The sequence below is a fragment of the Hirundo rustica genome, chromosome 23, assembly GCF_015227805.2.
Source record: "Hirundo rustica isolate bHirRus1 chromosome 23, bHirRus1.pri.v3, whole genome shotgun sequence".
Taxonomy (NCBI): Eukaryota; Metazoa; Chordata; class Aves; order Passeriformes; family Hirundinidae; genus Hirundo; species Hirundo rustica.
The window spans coordinates 3,913,383-3,931,880 of record NC_053472.1 but is presented as its reverse complement, the minus strand read 5'-3'; the positions used below and the strand labels follow the sequence as shown (position 1 = coordinate 3,931,880).

The following is an 18,498-nucleotide window of genomic DNA, read 5'->3' as shown; positions in this document are numbered from 1 at the left end:
GGAAATTGGGAAATGCTCTGAACGTGTTAACAAATCGCATTTCCCCCTTTGCTCACAGTTTGACGTGTCATTGTGTGACCAAGTGTTTCAAATGCCTGCTCCATCCTGGGCACCCAGCCCCTAAATCTGGCTTTACCTCCCTCCTCAGGCTGCGATTCTCATTTCATTTCAGGAAATAACATCCTGCTCGTGGCTCACGCGTCCTCCCTGGAGGCCTGTACCTGCCAGCTCCAAGGGCTGTCACCTCAGAACTCCAAGGATTTCGTGCAGATGGTCCGAAAGGTAATTGCCAGCAAGGAGCAGAGCCCTGGCTCTGCGGGGACAAAACCAATTTACAGTCTGCTGGAGCAGGCTTTGTCCTGAGCTTTACTCATTTCAGGAGTCAGGAGGCTGAAGGAGAAAGGGTTTGAGAGGCTGGGGCAGGGTGTGGGTCAGGTACACACATGAGGTGGGTTTGCAGGAACTCTTTTGTGCTTTTTGGGGTCAGGTGTCCACCTCAAATGGGTTTGCAGGGACTGTTTGGTGCTTTTTGGGGTCAGATGTACACTTAAGATGGGTTTGCAGGAACTCTATTGTGCTTTGTGGTGTCAGACATCCACCTAAAGTAGGTTTGCAGGGACTGTTTGGTGCTTTTTGGGGTCAGACATCCACCTAAAGTAGGTTTGCAGGGACTGTTTGGTGTTTTTTGGCTACCAGGGGCTGTGCAGAGAGCCCCAAACCCCCTGAGCACAGCCAGCAGGGCTCCTGAGCCCTACAGCACTCCCCCTTCTCCTCTAAAGAGATGCTGACCATCAGAAGGCTGGAGATTGTAATGGGGTTATTTTACTTCCTCTCCTTTCCTGCCCTCTGCCAGCCTCGCAGAGGCTCCCTGGGATATGCAGGGCTCATCTGGAAACCCCTGACCTGCAGGAACATCCATATTTCCCCCAAAGCTGTGCTGGTTTGGGACCACATTTGGGTTGAGCTGGTCCCTGTTTAAACCTAACTTCCATTCAAAAGTGCATTTTTAAACCTGCATTCCATTTAAAACTACACTCCATTCAAAACTACATTTTTAAACTTACACTCCATTCAAAACTACATTTTTAACCCACATTCCCAGGATATAATCTGGGTTTTTTCCCCAGTTTTTTTTGCACAGGCAGTGATGCACAGTCTGTCAGTCACCATCTGAAAATGGACTTTGGGAGAGGGAAAAGAGAGGAAAAAAGGGTGAAATCCTGCAGTAGCACAGCAGGGCTTCATCCCTTGGGATTGCCCAGCTCTGTCCCTGCTGTTTTGCCTTAATTCCCACTTCTCTCCTCACAGATTCCCTACCTGGGGTTTTGCTCCTGCGAAGAACTGGGGGACACTGGTGTTTGGCAGCTCACAGACCCTCCCATCCTCCCTCTCACACATGGACCAACTGGAGGCTTTAACTGGAGAGAAACCCTCCTGCAGGAGTAGGGAGAGCCCCAGCGAGGACAGCTTTTCCCAGCCTTGGAGAACGTCTCTTCTTCCTTGTGTTTTATTGACAGAGGGGGAAAAAAAAAAAAACCAAAAAAAAAACCCCTCATCATCTGTCCAGTGGGTCGCTCAAAGCATATCTCACACAGCCACAGCCCTGCAAAAAAAAGTCATTTACAACAAAAAGGGGCTGCTTGGAGGAGGGGGGGGAAATTAAAACACAGCTCGAGGCTCTTGCACAGAGCTCGGGGTTGGTTTCCTCACCTTGAAGGGAGCTCTGGTGACACTTTCACTGCCACCTGCACCACGGTAGAAACGCGTCAGGCAGGATGCTGGGGTTGTTTTTCTCACTGCTATTTTTGCAAAGCTCCTGCAGCCTTGTTCAGCACCTCGTGCTTGCTCCGCTCCCAGCCCCCCGAAGCCTCAGCACCTTACATAAAAAAAAAGAATAATAAAAGTGTGTCCCCGAGGCTGGAAATGAGTCCAGCGTTGCCTCTGCCTGAGCAGAGATGGGAGTGCTCAAAATATGCAGAGATTGGTTGGTGTCGAGGAAAACTCCGAATCAGAGGGAAATTCCGAATTTCGCATCGGTTACAGGTGAGGTTCGAGCATCAAAAGCCAGTGCAGCAAAAGATGGGAGGAATTTCTTTGAGATAAAAGAAGCCTTCTCCAACCAAACCTGAGCCATTTAGGGAGTTCAGATTTGGGGTTTTATTCTTTTACTTTGGTTATTGAAACCCACCTGCGTGCCCTAACCTAAAAGGTTTGTGGGGGTTGAATTCCCTTCGGGAGGTTTGGAAAAAGGGGCTTTTGCCTTTTTGTACTGGGGTTTTTGTGCTGGCCGTTCACCCAGCAGTGGCTTTGTGTCCCTTTGGCTGTCTTGGTGAGACTGATGAAAAATCTGCTGGAATTCAGCTGGAATTCTGAGTGCTTTGCTTCCCTACCCTTAATTCCCAAGTGCCATCTGTCATCAAAAAAAAACCCCAGCAAACTTCAATTTAGGAACAACTTTTTATGCTGTTTATCCAGGGAGGGAAGGGTTGGGATTTGGGGGAAGTGGAAGAGGAGGGTTTCCATCTCTAACCAAGCTGTTTGGGACCACAAGGGGGATGCTCTTGGTGCCAGAGCCTGCAGGATGCTAAAAGCAGCTGCATCCCAAAATACACCACAGTGGGTATTTCTACCATGAAGTGACATCAGAGCAGAGGTTTTAGGGTCAGAATTGCCTAAAATCATCAGCCTTGGGTCCAAAAGTTGCTGAAGACACTTCAACAGTGCAGGTTTGCTGTCAGCAGGTACCTAAAAAATGCGATGGAAGAGATTTAGGCGCACTCCTTCCTTGGTTTGGGCCACAAGTCTGAGTATTCCCAGGAACAGAATCATCCCGGAGTGGTTTGGGTTGGAAAAGACCTTAAAGCTCATCCAGTTCCATGTGCAGGGACACACCAGGCTGGCCTTGGACACTGCCAGGGATGGGGCAGCAGATAAAAACCGCCAAATGAAGCAAAAAGCAGCAGCTGAGGTGGTGCAGGAGGGACTTTGTGCCGTCCCTGCCCAGCTCTGCCTCTGCCCAAAGCGCTGAATGCCCTCGTCGGAAACGGGTCAGAGGCAGCAAAGTCAACGCTTGACGTTTGTTAATCACAGAAAAAATCAACTTTTGGGTGGTGTTCTGGTGGATTTCCCCCTTTGGGCAGGGCTGGTGTCAGCTCCCCCCAGCTGCCACGACAACCAAGGAGCGACAACCTGCAATTCCCGGGACAATTGGGATGGAGCCAGTCCGAAGGGGCTGAGCTCAGTTTGGAGCTCTGCAGGGAGGGCACAGCACATCCCGGGCAATATCCCAGATATTCCCACAATCCCTAGGAACATCCCCTTCTTTCTACCTTTAGGACTGTGTAGCACACTCGTGCGTGCTTTATTGTAGCAGGGATGGAACTGAAAAGTCAGGGAGAAAATTTAGGATGGGGCAGGAAGGAAGAAAAAAAACAAACAAACCTGTTCCCGCGTGGTTTTATCGCTGTCAGGTTGATTGTTTAATTATCATTTAAACTCTTTTTTTTTTTTTTTTTTTTTTTTTTTTTTTTGGCTGTGTAGAGACATTCTGAAGAGCATTTCTGGCTTGTTTTTCCTCCGTGCAAAAAGTTTAAAATTAAATCTTTGGCAATCACACTGAAAAAAAAAAAAAAAATTCGGTTGCTGAGGCGCGTGAATTCTCCAGATATTTTTTTTTTGCTTCGTGCAATCAAGGCGTAAACTGGGGCAAGAAATATCATTATATTCTAATATTTATTGCCTGTAGAAAGAGTGGAGGCTGCTCGGATCCTGTTTGGTTTGGGTGACATTAAAAGGGGTTTCTTTAGAAGCACGAGAAACACAGAGGGAGCAAAAGCTGGATGCACAATTTGAGCGGTGTTAGCTGCTCTTTGATATATCATAGAGGAAAAAAAGTGTTCTGCTTGAGGAGGTAGATGTTAAAATACTCTTCTTTAAATATATATATATATATATTTTTGGATGTTTGGGAAATATTTTGACAATTGTAGTCTCGTCTGGAATTAGGTGTCAAGAATCGCAGGGAGAAAAATCTTATTTTCTTCAGCGTTTTGAGTTTTCTTGGGGGTTTTGTGTTAAGCAGTCTGGTGTTGAAAAGGCTTTTTTTGGGAAAAGGAAAAAAAAGAGAAAAAGTATTGTTCCTTTTACATTTATTATTGAAAGGTTAAGAAGACAAAAGAATTGCTGCTTCACTTTCACCCCATCGCTGCTCATTAATGTGGGTTTAATGTCACTCCAGTGTTTTGGCCCAGAACATTAAACTTGATCTCTCCAAAACCTTTTCCTTCCCCGTGAGCTGTGTCAGATCCCAAGATTTATTCTTACAGCACTTCCCAGGTTTTTTCTTCTCTCCACAATTAAGGGAAAGGAAAAAAAAAAAAAAAAAAAGCTGCAAACCTGCCGAGAATAAATGGTTAATTTTCATAATTTGCGACGTATGGCTTAGAAAAAGACAAGAATTAAATTGACATTGCACTCAAATCAACAGAGCTTTGCTTGTTTATGCAAAATGAGGATCCAGACCGTGATAACTTCAGTCAAAAACTGGTATTTCCCTTTTCACTCTCTTTTCACTGAGCACTTTCAGACAGAAGTTGGCTGAGGCCAGGAGCCTCCTCCTGCTATGAAATTCTTGGGAGTTTATTGAGAATGGTAATTTTTATCCCCAAATAATGGCTTTGGTTTGTGGTTTGGGCTCGTTTCTTTCAGAGGAGGCAGAGAGGAAACGATTCTGGAGTCGCAAATAGGAGCGATGGGGGAGCAGACGTGCCCGGGATGGCGATCAATGAGCAAAATAATTGTAATTAACAGTGGCTGTGATTGGCTGCAAAGGCTCGAAATCACTTCTTGCTGCTCCCCACTTCCTCAAATTCGTTCCCCAGGGAATCTTCATGACCCACAACAGAAAAATACTCAGCCAGTTCCTTCGTTATTTCCCATTAAAATGTATTTTCTGAACTTTCTCTCCATGACATCTCTTCAGACTTGATGTTATCAACTTTTTATTTTGTTTGTTTCATTTTCAACCTGTTGTATCATTCTGTTTGTTATGTTTTGGTTTTTTTGTTGTTTTGTTTTTTTTTTTTTTTTTTTTTTTTTAATTTAGTGTGAGCAGATTGTATTTATTTGAGGGGAAAAAAAAAAAGTCTGCTGTTTAAAAAACCCCAATAATTGTATTGCCAAAAATAGCTGTAATTACCTGTGACATCTGTATTTTTTTATTTTGGGGGTGGGGCAGGCGGGGGGGGGGGGGTGCGTGGTTGTTTTTAATCTCAGTTTGGAGTGCTAACAACTGTTAAAACAACCACTGCATTTTAATTTGCTTCTCACATTAAATGGAATTCTCGGAAGTCAGACAAAAATATCTCGTAGGTGAATTAATAAAGATGCCAAGCACCCTTCCTATTTCAGATTTCCTCTGGAGTGTGGTGGAATTTTGAGCTGCGTTTTTCTTTTCCTGAGGCTGAAATTCATTCTCTTGACAGCAGATGGCACAAAATTCTCTCGACTCCAGTTTTCCATGCTCAGGGATGAGGTTTTCCCTCTGGATTCAGTTTTTTTTTCCCCGGAGTTATTTCACCCTCAGGTTTCGATGTGTGGGACTGAAGGCACAACTTTTAAACCAAACTTTTTAAATCTGGATTTTTTTTTTTTTTTTAAACCATCGAGAGTTTTTATCTTTCAACTCAGCTGCTTTAAATTCGTGACCTGTAGCTCTGTTTTCCAGTAAAATTAATTAATGACTTTGAACACAAAAGCCACAGCTTTTATCAACCAAAAAGTTTCATGGAAACAGGTCCTAATGAATCAGGAATAAAACACACACACTGCGTTTATAATTAACAATTTTGTCCACTTCACTCAAGCACACACAGGTTTTAGACCATAATTGTCTTCCTAACCATGATTATCTTACTAAATTCCGTTTATTTTGATGCTAATAGTTGCCCACACCAAATTTTGAGCTGCTGCAATGGAAGGCCAGGAGAAGATCTGCCAAAAATTTTCCTTTCTGGAGATCACAAATCATAAAAGATAGACTTGGATGAATGTGGTGTCAGTGGCCATCGCACACCTGGGGGGGACACAAAGCTGGAATAACCAAAGAGAGGAGAAACGCGGATTGTGTCCTGCAGCTGTCCCCATGGCTCCTCGCCGGCGCCCAGCGTGTTCTGCCCTCCCTGCGGAGCCGCAAACCACAACCAGCTCCCTTTATCCCACCGCTGCTTCCTCCGGCATCCCTGCGGGCGGAGCCGGCCAAAATCCTCCTGGTCCAGCAGCGCATCGGCACGGGAGTGATAGCATTTCAACCCAGGGATTTAAAACGGGTTTTTAAACAGCCTTGAACGAGCTCTGCCTTCCCTGCTGCCTCCTGAGCTCGGGCGGGTGAAATCCTGCGGCACCACAGCGGCGGGGTGACCCCAAACCCGTGTTTCACTAATCTTTCACCTTCTCCCTCTGCGAGCATCCCTCCCCGAGCCGGGCAGAGCCGGGCAGAGCCGCGGCGGTGAAGTTCCGAGTTCCCCCAGGGCTGTCGCCCACCAGCCACCCGTGAGGTCACCGCTGTCCCCGCGGCTCGCCAACACAGTGGAAACACGAGGTGGGGCCGGGGAGAGCGAGGGAAGGGGGCAGAGACCCCGGGGCGGTGAAGTCACGGTAAATGCGCTGAAAAGGGAGCGGGGACAGCGGCAGAGGGAGGAAGCCAAGACCGGCTCGGCACAGCGTGCCCGGGATGCTGCTCAGCGTGCCCGGGGTGCTGCTCAGAGTGCCCGGGGTGCTGCTCACCCTGCCCGGGGTGCTGCTCAGAGTGCCCGGGGTGCTGCTCAGAGTGCCCGGGGTGCTGCTCAGAGTGCCCGGGGTGCTGCTCAGCGTGCCCGGGGTGCTGCTCAGAGTGCCCGGGGTGCTGCTCACCCTGCCCGGGATGCTGCTCAGAGTGCCCGGGGTGCTGCTCAGCGTGCCCGGGGTGCTGCTCAGCGTGCCCGGGGTGCTGCTCACCCTGCCTCTGCTCCTGCTGCAAGGTAAGCCCGGCGTTCTCTCCTTCCACCTCTCTCCTTTTCGGTCCTGCTGGGAAAACCCTGCTCCAGAGTCCCGGCACCCAGCTCGAGGCGGTGCTGTTGGCGTCTGGGTGACAAAACGTTGTCACCCGCATTCCCAGAGCTCTCCGACTCCTAAACCCAGGGTCAGTGAGATCAGGTCTCCGTCAGGTTGAGGGGACAAAGCGTTGGGGTATCAAAAGTTTCTGCCCTAAATTTGGACGGAGGATCGCTGCCTGCTTTTCCCGGGTCGGAAATCCAAGTGTGCCTTTGTCCAGGCTTCGTGAAAAAAAGGGGCTGATGGAAGTCAGAGCAATTCAGGGAGAACTTGCAAAGCACTTTGCAAAAGAAAAGCACTCTGGATGCAGTCTCCTCACTCCTGCTAGAGGAGGCAGCTTGTTTCCATTTCCTCTGCCCTTCAGACACAGAAGTGTGTGACAGGTTCATATTTGACTGTGGCAAACAGTCAGAGGGTCTCAGGAGGATCTGACAGAGGATCCAGGGAAGGAAGGAGCAAGGCAGCAATCCACATCCAGGATCCTGCAGGCTTCACTCCTGAGCTTGGCAGGAGAAATGGATGCACCGTCCTGGGGCTGGGCAATATTCCCTCTCCCTCCCTGGCAGACCCTGGAGCAGAAACCTCTGCAGGGTTGTTGCTGACCATTTGCTAATTCCCAATACAGCCCCTCTCCCCCATTTTGCCACAGACTCCTGCAGGATGAGTTTGTAGCTGCTGCCTTGGCTTCCAGGATTAATGCGACTCCATTCACAGGTCAGAAGCCAGGACAAAACTCAATAAAAGAGGTGGCTCTGTGGGTTAGAGGCTCACAGACAACCCTGCACCAAAACTAACTCACAAAATGGGGTGAGTGTGGGTTAGAGGCTCTCAGATAACTCTGCACCAAAACTAACTCACAAAATGGGGTGAGTGTGGGTTAGAGGCTCTCAGATAACCCTGCACCAAAACTAACTCAATAAATGGGTGAGTGTGGGTTACAGGCTCACAGACAACCCTGCACCAAAACTAACTCACGAAATGGGGTGAGTGTGGGTTAGAGGCTCTCAGATAACCCTGCACCAAAACTAACTCACAAAATGGGGTGAGTGTGGGTTAGAGGCTCACAGACAACCCTGCACCAAAACTAACTCACGAAATGGGGTGAGTGTGGGTTAGAGGCTCACAGACAACTCTGCACCGATGCTCTCAGCGCAGGTCTCAGTGCAAGGAGCTCTCAGTCACTTCCTGGGGGCTCCAAGAATAGCAGCAAGAGTAGAACCTCTCTGCTGGGTGAATCCTGCAATTCCCAGCATGAAATTGCTGCCCTTTCTGTTCAAGAAGGTGGATCCGCCACTTGATGTCGGACTGGTTTTTCCAGGTGGGTCCCACATGGTCCAAAAGCCACCATCCCGTGCCATGGGGACTATTCAGGGATCACATTTAGTGAGCACAGTGGCTGCAGGGCAGAGCCCCCGTGCAGGGAAGAGCTGCCCTGTGAGTCATGCTCTGAATGAAACCCATTTTCCAGTGGTCTCCCATGGAAATTCCATTTATAAATTCCCCCTACCTCTTGCAGCTCAGCCTCGCCGCTCTCACCCCCCGAAGGTGTGATGTGCCAGACCCCACGCTGCCGGTGGTGACAGGAAACCATCACGGGGACAGAAATACCCGAGGGGCCTGTGGAAAACCACAGACAGCTCCAGCTGGCTCTGAACCACTCTCACCTCCTGCCACAGCTCCTCTCAAGGACACGCAGAGCCACAATCCCCATGGGAAACTGCTGTCTTACGGGGAGTCGAGGCTGATTCTACAGGAACAAAAATCAGCTCCAGCAAAATGCACCCCCCCAAAAAAAAAAAAAAAAAACAAAAAACTTAATTTCTGAGCAATTTCAAATTTTTAAGAACCTGAAAATCTTCCCTGAAGCCCAAAAAGATTCATTTCCCCAAAGTGCAGTGGGAACGGGCAGCCGACAGCTCCCTGGAAAATCAAATCAAAACACAAAAAACAGGAATGAGAACAAAACTCTCCTGCTGCCTATTTACTTAACTCCAACCCAGGCACCAATCTTAATATTCTCCAGGGCATGGATTTTGTCTGGAGAAGGCAATTCATTCCAGGTCATCAAATATTTCCATAAAGTGTTTTATCTGCCTTAGAATGTCTGGAGAGAAAAAAACCTGTATTTTACTGCCCGCCTGTGAGATGAGCTGGGAGAAGAGAGAGTGAAATTTCATTTTAGCAACCTGTGCCAGGCCAGGTTTGGTTTGGTTTTGGTTTTGTTTTTTTTTTTCAAAAGAAGTTTCATTTCTGAATAAAAAAGCCTCATTTTGAGAGTTGTTGGGAAATCAGTCACTGCTCAGCCACACACTGGGTAAATCGAGTTCAGCAGTTCCAGAATGGGAACTGCTCTGCTAAAATCAGAGAGTGGCTTGGGTTGGAAGGAATTTTAAATATTATTAGTTATAATAATGGAATAAGTGAAAACTGAATGTTTGTGTTTAAATACAGGGAGAGAGTGCATGAAATGGGTCTGCTTCAGTTTTTTGTTGGCTAATAACGAAATACTTTCTTGGCTAATGACTAAAACTGGATTAATCATTAAATCTGGTCATGCTGGCAGGTGAAGGTCCCAAACCTTCGTCACACAGTGCTTTGCTGACCTGACCAACGACAATAATTTATTTACATCCCTACATCCATACTGGCAACGTAGAAATATTAAAAAAAAAAAACACAGAGAAAAAGGAAAACTAACACATTGCTCTGTGCAAAAACATTGCTGCTTTGCTTCATGTCCCAATTTCCCACTTTTTTTTATCCCTGATGCATGGCAGGGGGGTTTCCAGGGGCTGCCTGCGACCCTGTGACGCTGAAGGAAGGAGAAAACCTAAATCTTCGCTGCACCTTCAGCACCCCCAGCAGCAGCAGCAACTCTACCCTGCAGTGGCTGAACCCTCAGGGTTTCACCATTTTCCTCAACGCCCAGCGGGGTAAGTGTGAAACCCCAGCGTGGTGGCACCTCCCACTGGGGCTGGGGACACCGAGCTGTCCCTGCTGCCACCCCGGCCGCGGGGACTCTGGTGCCAAAAGTCCCGGTGCTGGGGGGTTGTAGCTGGGTTTTACTCGGGCCAGAGGATCCTTCAAGGGCTCCTGTCCCTTCGTGGTCACCAGGAGCTGAGGGGGATTTGGGGCTGCCTAAAAAAAGAGCCCAGACAGGATGAAGAGAATAAAAATCATTTCTGTTTATTGAAGGGACTTCAGGGACATTTAGGGCACACAAAGCCCCCCAGGGGCTGCACCCAAAATGGACAATGGTCACGGGTTTGCACACTTTGATCACTTTGGGCCATTTGATGAACCGTGCGGGAAATGGAGCTGATCCATGGGGAAATGGGGCTGATCCATGGAGCTGATCCAGGGAGCTGATCCATGGGGCTGATCCATGGGGAAATGGAGCTGATCCATGGGGAAATGGGGCTGATCCATGGGGAAATGGGGCTGATCCATGGGGAAATGGGGCTGATCCATGGGGCTGATCCATGGGGAAATGGAGCTGATCCATGGGGCTGATCCATGGGGAAATGGGGCTGATCCATGGGGCTGATCCATGGGGAAATGGAGCTGATCCATGGGGCTGATCCATGGGGAAATGGAGCTGATCCATGGGGCTGATCCATGGGGAAATGGAGCTGACCCTTGGGGCTGATCCATGGGGAAATGCAGTTATTGCAACCCACCCTGTGCTGCTGGGACATCCAGGCTGCCAAAATCCCCAGCAGCCTGTGGCAGGAGTTCCTCTGCCCCACTGCAGTCAAAAAATCTGATTATTCACTCACAAGACCTTGGAGGAAATCACCATCAGTTATCTCCGTTTTTGACATATATTTATATTCATTGCAGATTTTTTTTCTCAGTATTTTATACCATAGAGGTCAGCAATTCATTAGGGGCAGGGAAGGAGCTGAGCATCCATTGGAGAAACACCCACAAGGACTGGAGCTCCCAAAGTGTTTGGACCCCGGAGAAGTTGAGGCACGCTGGATATTTCCCTTCTGCAGTGCAAAAGCAAGGTTCCTCCCCCTTGTTTAGGGAGAAACCAAAGCTGGCACTGCACATGGAGCTTTTCATTCTCCATCTGAGTCACCACTGGCAGCCTCTGTCACGTTCCTTCTCCAATGAACCACTTTGGGAATCAGTTCCCTCTGGTTTTCTCTACAAATATGACAGCTCAGCTGTGAGTCTTACACCACCACGGTCTCGAAATCCTTTAATATTTAATCCAGAAATTGCTGGGATTTCCTTCCAGCTCAGTATTTTGTCAAAACCTCAGCTAAAAAAATTAAATAAAATAAAAAAAGAGAGTTTTTGAGGTCTCTTTCACCCTGATGGTGGTGCAAACCCCCAGTTTCAGTTCAATTTATGGGCAGAAAATTTCATTTTCTGTGCAGCAGTTGTGGGAAAATTTCATGGACTTGTTGGGCTGACCCTGAGGACTCCTGTAAATTATGCAGCAGGAGGAAATAATTAAAGATTAAAAAGTCAAGAGAGAGAAAGGAAGAGCAGAGGAGCCCTAGGAGATGCTTTCATTAAAAACTTGAAATTTTAAAATGCCATAAAACAAAAACTCTCCTCATGCTTTGACTTCCTCTCCTGTACCAACCCCCGTGGTGTGCTGGCTTTTTCCCTTGCAGTTTTAAGAGACCAGAGGTACAAACTCCTCCGCCACTCCGAGGATGAATTATCCATCCAGCTGTCCAACGTGACAGTGCAGGATGAAGGAATTTACAGCTGCTTCTACTACAGCAGCCACTTCAAGAGCAAGAGCCAGAATGTCGAGATTTTGGGTGAGTTCCCTCACTGTGTTGTTTTTTATTTCCAGAGGAGCTCCTCAAATCCAAACCTGCTTTTGGTGCTCAACAGCATTTTGCTTTTAGCTCAGTGCTGTTGGAGCCCTGGGCGCTGGGAATTCCAGGCTTTCTGTGCTGCCAGGCACTGACCCCCAAGCAAACACTGCACTGGACCTGGAACAGCTTCCAAAATGGAGTGACAGCGCTGGGATTGTGCGTGTGGGGTTTGGATAGAAGTGTGTGATGTCACAGGGTGCAAAACTCAGAGTTTAAGTTTAGAATATAGTAATATAAACAGAGCAAGGTGGAGGGTTTAGGGCAGAGGCTCAATCCTCCTTTTTCACCTTCTTCTTCATGGGTCTGGCTGGGATCTTGTAACTGGGCAGAAAAATCCACATTGCGGGCCACGGGTGGTTGGTTATTGGGTTAAAAGTGAAAATAATTTAGGTGTCATTTCATAATTGGACAATTTACCCTTAAAAGGCCTTGCAGAGAGAGAGATAGCGCTCCATTTTTGTTTTTTCAGCTTGAAGTGCTGTAGAACTCACAGTTTGTGAGATTGTGACATTGATAAGAATTAATAAACATCTGAGTCCGAGCAGGAAACACCATTTAATCCTGACCCTGGCAAAAAGGAGATAAAACACAACACAATCCCCTCCAACAATGCTCATAAAAAATGAGTAGAAAATGCCCCTAAACTGATCCTAAATCTTCCTGCTGCAGCTGCTCCTTCCCATCCAGTGCTGGAAGTATCCCAGGACTCGGGAAGAGGCATCAAACTCTCCTGCCACACCCAGGGGTGCAAACCCCAGCCCCAGATCTCCTGGCTGTTGGACAACGGGATAGAGCTCCCAGGTAAGAGTTCAAAGACCAGGGATTGAGCACTGAAATTTGGGGGTTTTATCAGTTTTGGGTGGTTTAAAGATGCTGGAGGGTGAAATATCAGCTGGGTCTGCCACTCAGCCGTACAGCTTGGTGCAGGTCTGGGGAACAGTCAGCACGAAGTTCCAGTGGGGTGAAATAAAGGGAAAAATCCTGGAACCTCAGCACTGAATTCCACAGGGATAAAATGAACCAAAACCCCTGGAGCCTCAACTCTAAATTTCAGTGGAATAAAATAACCCCCTGGAACCTCAGCTCAAAATTCCACTGGGATAAAATGAACCAAAACCCCTGGAACTTCAGCCCTGAATTCCAGCGGAGTAAAATAAACCCCAAAATTCTGCAACCTCAGCGCTGAATTCCACTGGGATAAAATCAGTGCAAATCCCTGGAACCTCAGCACTAAAATGGGATAAAAATGGGATAAAACAAACCCAAATTCTGGATTTTCCAAGCCCCGGCAGCCTTTCTTCTCCTTTAACCTGTCTGCTACACGAGTAACTGCCATCCTAACCGTGCTATAAATAGCATTATTCTAAAAATCACTGCTTTATCAGCTCCAGGGCACATCTGCATCAAAATGTGAGAAAAACACTCACGGATGCAAATGTCTTTTCTTTCACACATCAGCAAGCTCTTACTTGTGTTTTGCATCATCAAGCAACGTATTTAAAGCTGAACCTGCAACATCCCCTGCCCCAAGATGGTTTATTTTTAAATAAGAGCTCTAGAAAACAGCAGAGAATTGTGTTTTGTGGCCTGAATATAGACAGAATTAATAATAAAAATGAATCAGGTTGGCAGATACACGGGTATTAATGCAAGAAAGGTGCTCCAGAGCAGCGTTGGGATGGTGGAAAAGCAGGTTTTTAAATCCTGCCTGTGTCTGGGGAGAGCTGGGCTGTGTGTGAGGGTGAGAGCCTGGGGAATACCAACTGGGAACTCATAAAAACCTCGATATGTCCCCCTGATTTTTTATCTGTTCCTCACAGTGGTTTTCTAGAAGAAGGGGGCTCCCCGAGCCTGAAACCAGGCTGAGAAAGTGATTTATTTGTGACATCACAACGCGCAGTTCAGACACTAAACACCTCCTTCAAGCCTGCAATGCATTTCTCCGATATTTTACCAAAAACCTCCGCTTATCTTTATCTCCTCCTTGCCTTTGGAGCAGAGGAAAAAATACCTGAGCTATGTCTGTCGGGTTGGTTTATCTGGGGCTGGCTTTCAGAGCAGCAGCGTTTGCATGAAGAGGTGGGAGACAAAAATTTAATTCTTTGAAAGACAAAAAAAAAAAAAATTTAAAAAATCATTGCCCTAGTCCACTATTTCTCAAATTTCTGCATGTGGAGGGTTTTTTTTATCCATTTTTTGAAGGCTTGGAGTAACTCTCCTTCCCTCCTTCCTTCCTTTCTCCCCCTTCCATTGCCAGCTTAAATCACTTCCTGCAAATATTTACACTAATTAGAAAATAGCTAATTAATCTTAATTACTGGCAACACCTCAGTTGCACCAGGGCTCAGCAGGGGCAAGCCAGCTGTAATCACTGAGCTGGTGCTGTCAAAGATGATTCCCTTCCCAGCAAAAGCACTCTGAAATCCTTTTGGAGCTCTTACCTGGCCCTGCTGGGGATGGAAAAAAGGGTTGAGGAATGCTGATCTGTAAAATGTTCATTTGGAAACGGGATTTCTTTCATTTGAGGGTAACAGAGCAAGGGGAGGCATCAGAACCTCTGCGCTACAAACAGAATAATTTGTGCCCTTCAGGTAAACAGCTGACACACCTCCCTCTCCAGCAGGGCTGTTCAAACACATCTCTGGGCACGTCAGACACCGTTTTATTTTTCCATATCATCAGTATTACCCGGAGGACTGGGAATCACACCAGACTCCCCCTAACTCCCCGTGGCAAGGCAAGGCAAGGAATCCTCGTGTTTACCTTCCAGCAGCTGGAAAAGGGGAAGGGTCCAACCTGTGCTGCAGGAGCCATGGAGAACAGGATTTCAGGGCGCTGTCAATGCTTTTATTTATTGCTCTGGACCAGAAGCCCTCACATTTTTTTCGCCCAACGGGCATGCAGGTGACACCAGGCACCAGCTGGGAGCTGATGGGAAGAAATGGAGCACAAGCAGCAGTCTGAGGATCCTCAGCTACGGCCCCAAAGTGACAGCCAGCTGCGCCATCCAGCACCCTGCACTCAGGGGACAGAGGCTGATGGCATCTCTCCCCTTCCAGGACCTCCCCAGCACGGGTACTGCAGCTCCTCCAGCTCTGCCTCTCCGATTTAACTGCCCTGAGGTGCTGGAAATTCTGCAGATTCACCCAGCAGCTCAGAGTCTGAGTGCAGGATCTGCTTTTAAACCGGCGGCAGAAAGGGTTTGGGGTTGTTCCTGGGTGACAGATCTGAGCAGCAGCACCTGCCCCGAGCCCCCAGCAGCAGAGTTTCATTTTAGGGCTCATTTAGAGCAGCAAATACATTCTGAGGGCAGGAAAGCTGAGGGTGGGAGGATGGGACTGAAAGGAAAACCCTTGACCAGACAGAAACCCCAAACCAGAGCACGGAGCAGGGCAGGGGAGATTTTCAAGGATCTGCTCTGTGGCAAAGCCTCTTCTGATTTTTGGTTTTTTGGGGGGCATTTCTTTAGGCTGCAACAAATCAACCGGACTTTCAGAGGATGCAGAAGTTCCCAGCCCTTCAGGGAATCCAGCAGTTCCCAGTTCTCCAGCGAATCCAGGATTTTCCAGTCCCTCTGCATCACCAGAAGATCCATTAACTTCCAGCACCTCTACATCCCCAGAAGATCTAGTAGCTTCCAGCCTCTCTACATCCCAAAAAGATCCAGAAGCTCCCAGCCCCTCTACATCCCCAAAAGATCCAGAAGTTTCCAGCCCCTCTACATCCCCAGAAAATCCAGGATTTTCCAACCCCTCTGCATCCCCAGAGAATCCAGAAGTTTCCAGCCCCTCTACATCCCAAAAAGATCCAGAAGCTTCCAGCCCCTCTGCACCCCCAGAAGATTCAGCAGTTCCCAGCTCAGCACCAGCCCAGCCGAACCTCCCAGGTGCCACATCCGAGGGTGAGTTTGGAATTCATCAAACCCGAAATGACGAGCACAGAAACGCAGCGGGGCGCGGCGCACATCCCGCCCCACGCTGTGGGGCACAGAGCACTCCCTGCTTGCTGCCTCAGTTTCCCAGCCGTGCGAGCGGCCCAAATCCCTCTCCTCCGGAGGAAGGAGGGCACGGGCAGGGTGGGAGCCAGGCTGGCACGCTCTGGGTGGGCTGCACTAGATGGCACTGTGCAACAACTCTTCGTCCCTGCTCGCACCAGCCTGCGCTTCCCCGGCTCAGGGGTTTGGGGTTTTTATTTTCCCAGCACAACCAAAAGCTCCACAGCCCAAATAAACCCCACCAAGAGTTTTGCACCTGCTTGGCACCACGGGCCCTGCGGTGACAAATCAGCTGCTGCTTTAGAAACGCCCCAGCTCTTTGTTTCTGTTGGTTTAAAATCGGTACGTCAGCGACGGCAAAGAGCACAAAATGAACACATCCTGATGAATCCTGCTCTGATAAATCCTGACACGTGTCAGGACAGCATCCACGGAAAGGGAGCCTGAGTCTGCTAAGAGGGGATGGAACCAGAGGGGCTTTCAGGTCCCTTCCAACCCAAACCACGCTGCAATCCTGCGGCTTTTACTGGGCGTGAAAAGGAAAGGAAAAATCTCTTATTGACGCAAAGTTTTGGTGCACACAGCACAAGCCATCATTTCGGCATTGCAAGTCAAAGTTAATGGTTATATATATTTATGCATTTTGTGTAATTGCACCTAAGGATGTATTGTCTGTGTCCATAAGGAATCAGAGCTCACCTCTCTGTCTGCACAGGGCCTGAAGGAACAACAGCACAAATGGGAGGTTCGTCGACTTCTGGTGGATTCAGTGGTGAGAAATTCCCTCAGCGGACACTGGGGGTGGTGGCAAAGGACAGGGCTTATCAGGAAAGGAGGGCTCAAGGGCACGAATACCAAAATATCTGTTGTAAGCAGAAGGATTTCTGCTCACCGCTGATTTTTCAGGCTAGAGGAGCAAACTGATGCGCAAGGAAAGTTCCAAAATTACCAGGCTCAGCTTGGTTTCAAATTGGCTGTAAATTGTTTGTCTAGCAACGTGTTAATAAACATTAAAAAATATGCAATTAAATAATAAATAAAATAAAATACAAAGTATTTTAAATAGTAAATACAAAGGATAAAATTAAACACGGAGTTAAGGAAGTGAGCCCAGACCTTACATCGGGGGCAAAACCTGGTGCTCTGAAGCTGCTGGGGAAATGAGCATTTCTTAAACCTCCCTGCAGAGAAATTTTGTTCTCCTTTCCCTTCCTGCAGGGACTGGAACAGCACCCAGTGCAAACGGCACCGAGGAGGAACCTCCCGGGACAGAGGTGTCACCACCACGTGAAAACACGACGGGGATTTCCACCCTGGGTATGAGCGCTTCGATGAGTTTCCAACCCTGACCACAAACCCGCTCCAGATCTTCTCACGGGTCAATCCTCTAATCCTGGGGGATGCCACGGGAACACAACCATCTCCATCACCCAAAGAAAAGTTAAATTTTACTGGTTGCTGGGCCGAAGCACAAAGCTGCCGAGTTCAATCAGTTTTTCTTGTTCGTGCCACAAAAAAAAACAAAAAAAAATTACCCCCGATCCTAAAATTAAGCCCAAAACTCACTGAATGTGAATTCTTCACAATCCATCGGGTGAATGCCGCTCTCCCACCATGTCCATCCAGGTGAAATCATTCCCGTTTTAATTACCAGAGACTCGCGGGACGTTTCACCACACAAATCTCTGTTACAGGGCAAAGCCCTGAATCCAAAGGCTTCGTGAAGAAGGAGAAGAATCTCCTGCTGCCCATCCTGGTGGCTGCTCTGATTTTCGTGCTGCTCGTCATTGTCCTGCTGTTCATGGTGAAGCTGAAGAAAGCCCACGGAGTTTGGAAGAGAGGTGAGAGCTGCCCTTGGGATCGTTGGCTCAATCCCATCCCCGAGGGGGTCAGGCTGATGGAATCCCCATTTTATAACTCTTCTCTCGGGATTTTTATGCTCAAGGCAGAGGGTGAGCAAGAATCGTGGGGAAACGAACAAGCAAACAAACTCATTCTTGTAAATCAATTTGGGTTTTCCACAGAAAATGATGTTTCAGAGCAGACGCTGGAGAGTTATAAATCCAGATCTAACGAAGAGAGTCCAGGCCATGAGAAGAATGGACAAGGTAAAAAGCTTTAATCGACATGAATAATTCTTGTTTTATTTCATTGCTGCTGACCGTGGCCAGAGCAGCTGGCAGACACTAATAATAAATAATAAATATGTGTTGTGTTTTAGCTGTAAATCCCAAATCCAACATGCAATATGTAACAGAAGGACATGTGGAAACCCCAGAGAAGATTCCAGAAACCCCAGAGAAGAATCCAGGAGGCAAAAACGTGGCGAAAATGTTTGAGTGTGGAAGGGAGACAGATGTATAACTGTGGAGAAGGTGCAGGAAACTGCAGTTTCGGGCTATTTGCATTAAAGTTTTCAGGGATCTCGATTTCAAGGAGCAGAAGGGACAGGGAGCTCCATCCCAAAGCCACCTGGGGATGGTTTTGTCACCCAGCAGGACAGGGAGGTGGGGCTGGTGCTCCTGGAAACCTGGACTGATTGCCCTGGAACCCCCGGGGGATTCACGA

General features: G+C 48.0%; 2 protein-coding genes across 2 annotated transcripts in view; both read left to right on the top strand.

Moving 5' to 3' along the window:
* The window catches only part of UBASH3B (ubiquitin associated and SH3 domain containing B), a 67,459-nt gene extending 62,049 nt beyond the window's left edge, over positions 1-5,410 (top strand). Inside the window, exons 13-14 of the mRNA XM_040085183.2 lie at positions 173-282; positions 1,309-5,410. Of these exons, the coding sequence (XP_039941117.1) occupies positions 173-282; positions 1,309-1,446 (248 nt within the window). The 3' untranslated portion in view covers positions 1,447-5,410. The remainder of the gene's footprint in view (positions 1-172; positions 283-1,308) is intronic.
* A 1,320-nt stretch (positions 5,411-6,730) lies between these two features.
* Positions 6,731-18,370, top strand: CRTAM (cytotoxic and regulatory T cell molecule). The gene is made up of 10 exons (XM_040084916.1): positions 6,731-7,016; positions 9,867-10,022; positions 11,724-11,876; positions 12,606-12,737; positions 14,841-15,011; positions 15,406-15,837; positions 17,149-17,253; positions 17,625-17,771; positions 17,955-18,038; positions 18,152-18,370. Exons 1-10 carry the CDS (start codon positions 6,731-6,733, stop codon positions 18,292-18,294), a joined length of 1,809 nt encoding a protein of 602 aa, XP_039940850.1. The 3' UTR covers positions 18,295-18,370.
* Positions 18,371-18,498: the final 128 nt, after the last annotated feature.

What these genes read in the sequence shown, in the direction of transcription:
- CRTAM (XM_040084916.1), top strand. Translation starts at nt 6,731, where the DNA reads ATGCTGCTCAGCGTGCCCGGGGTGCTGCTCAGAGTGCCCGGGGTGCTG. An exon ending in TTTCCTCAACGCCCAGCGGG is followed by an intron (nt 10,023 to 11,723) that starts GTAAGTGTGAAA and finishes TTTCCCTTGCAG; the next exon opens with TTTTAAGAGACCAGAGGTAC. An exon ending in CAACGGGATAGAGCTCCCAG is followed by an intron (nt 12,738 to 14,840) that starts GTAAGAGTTCAA and finishes ACGGGCATGCAG; the next exon opens with GTGACACCAGGCACCAGCTG.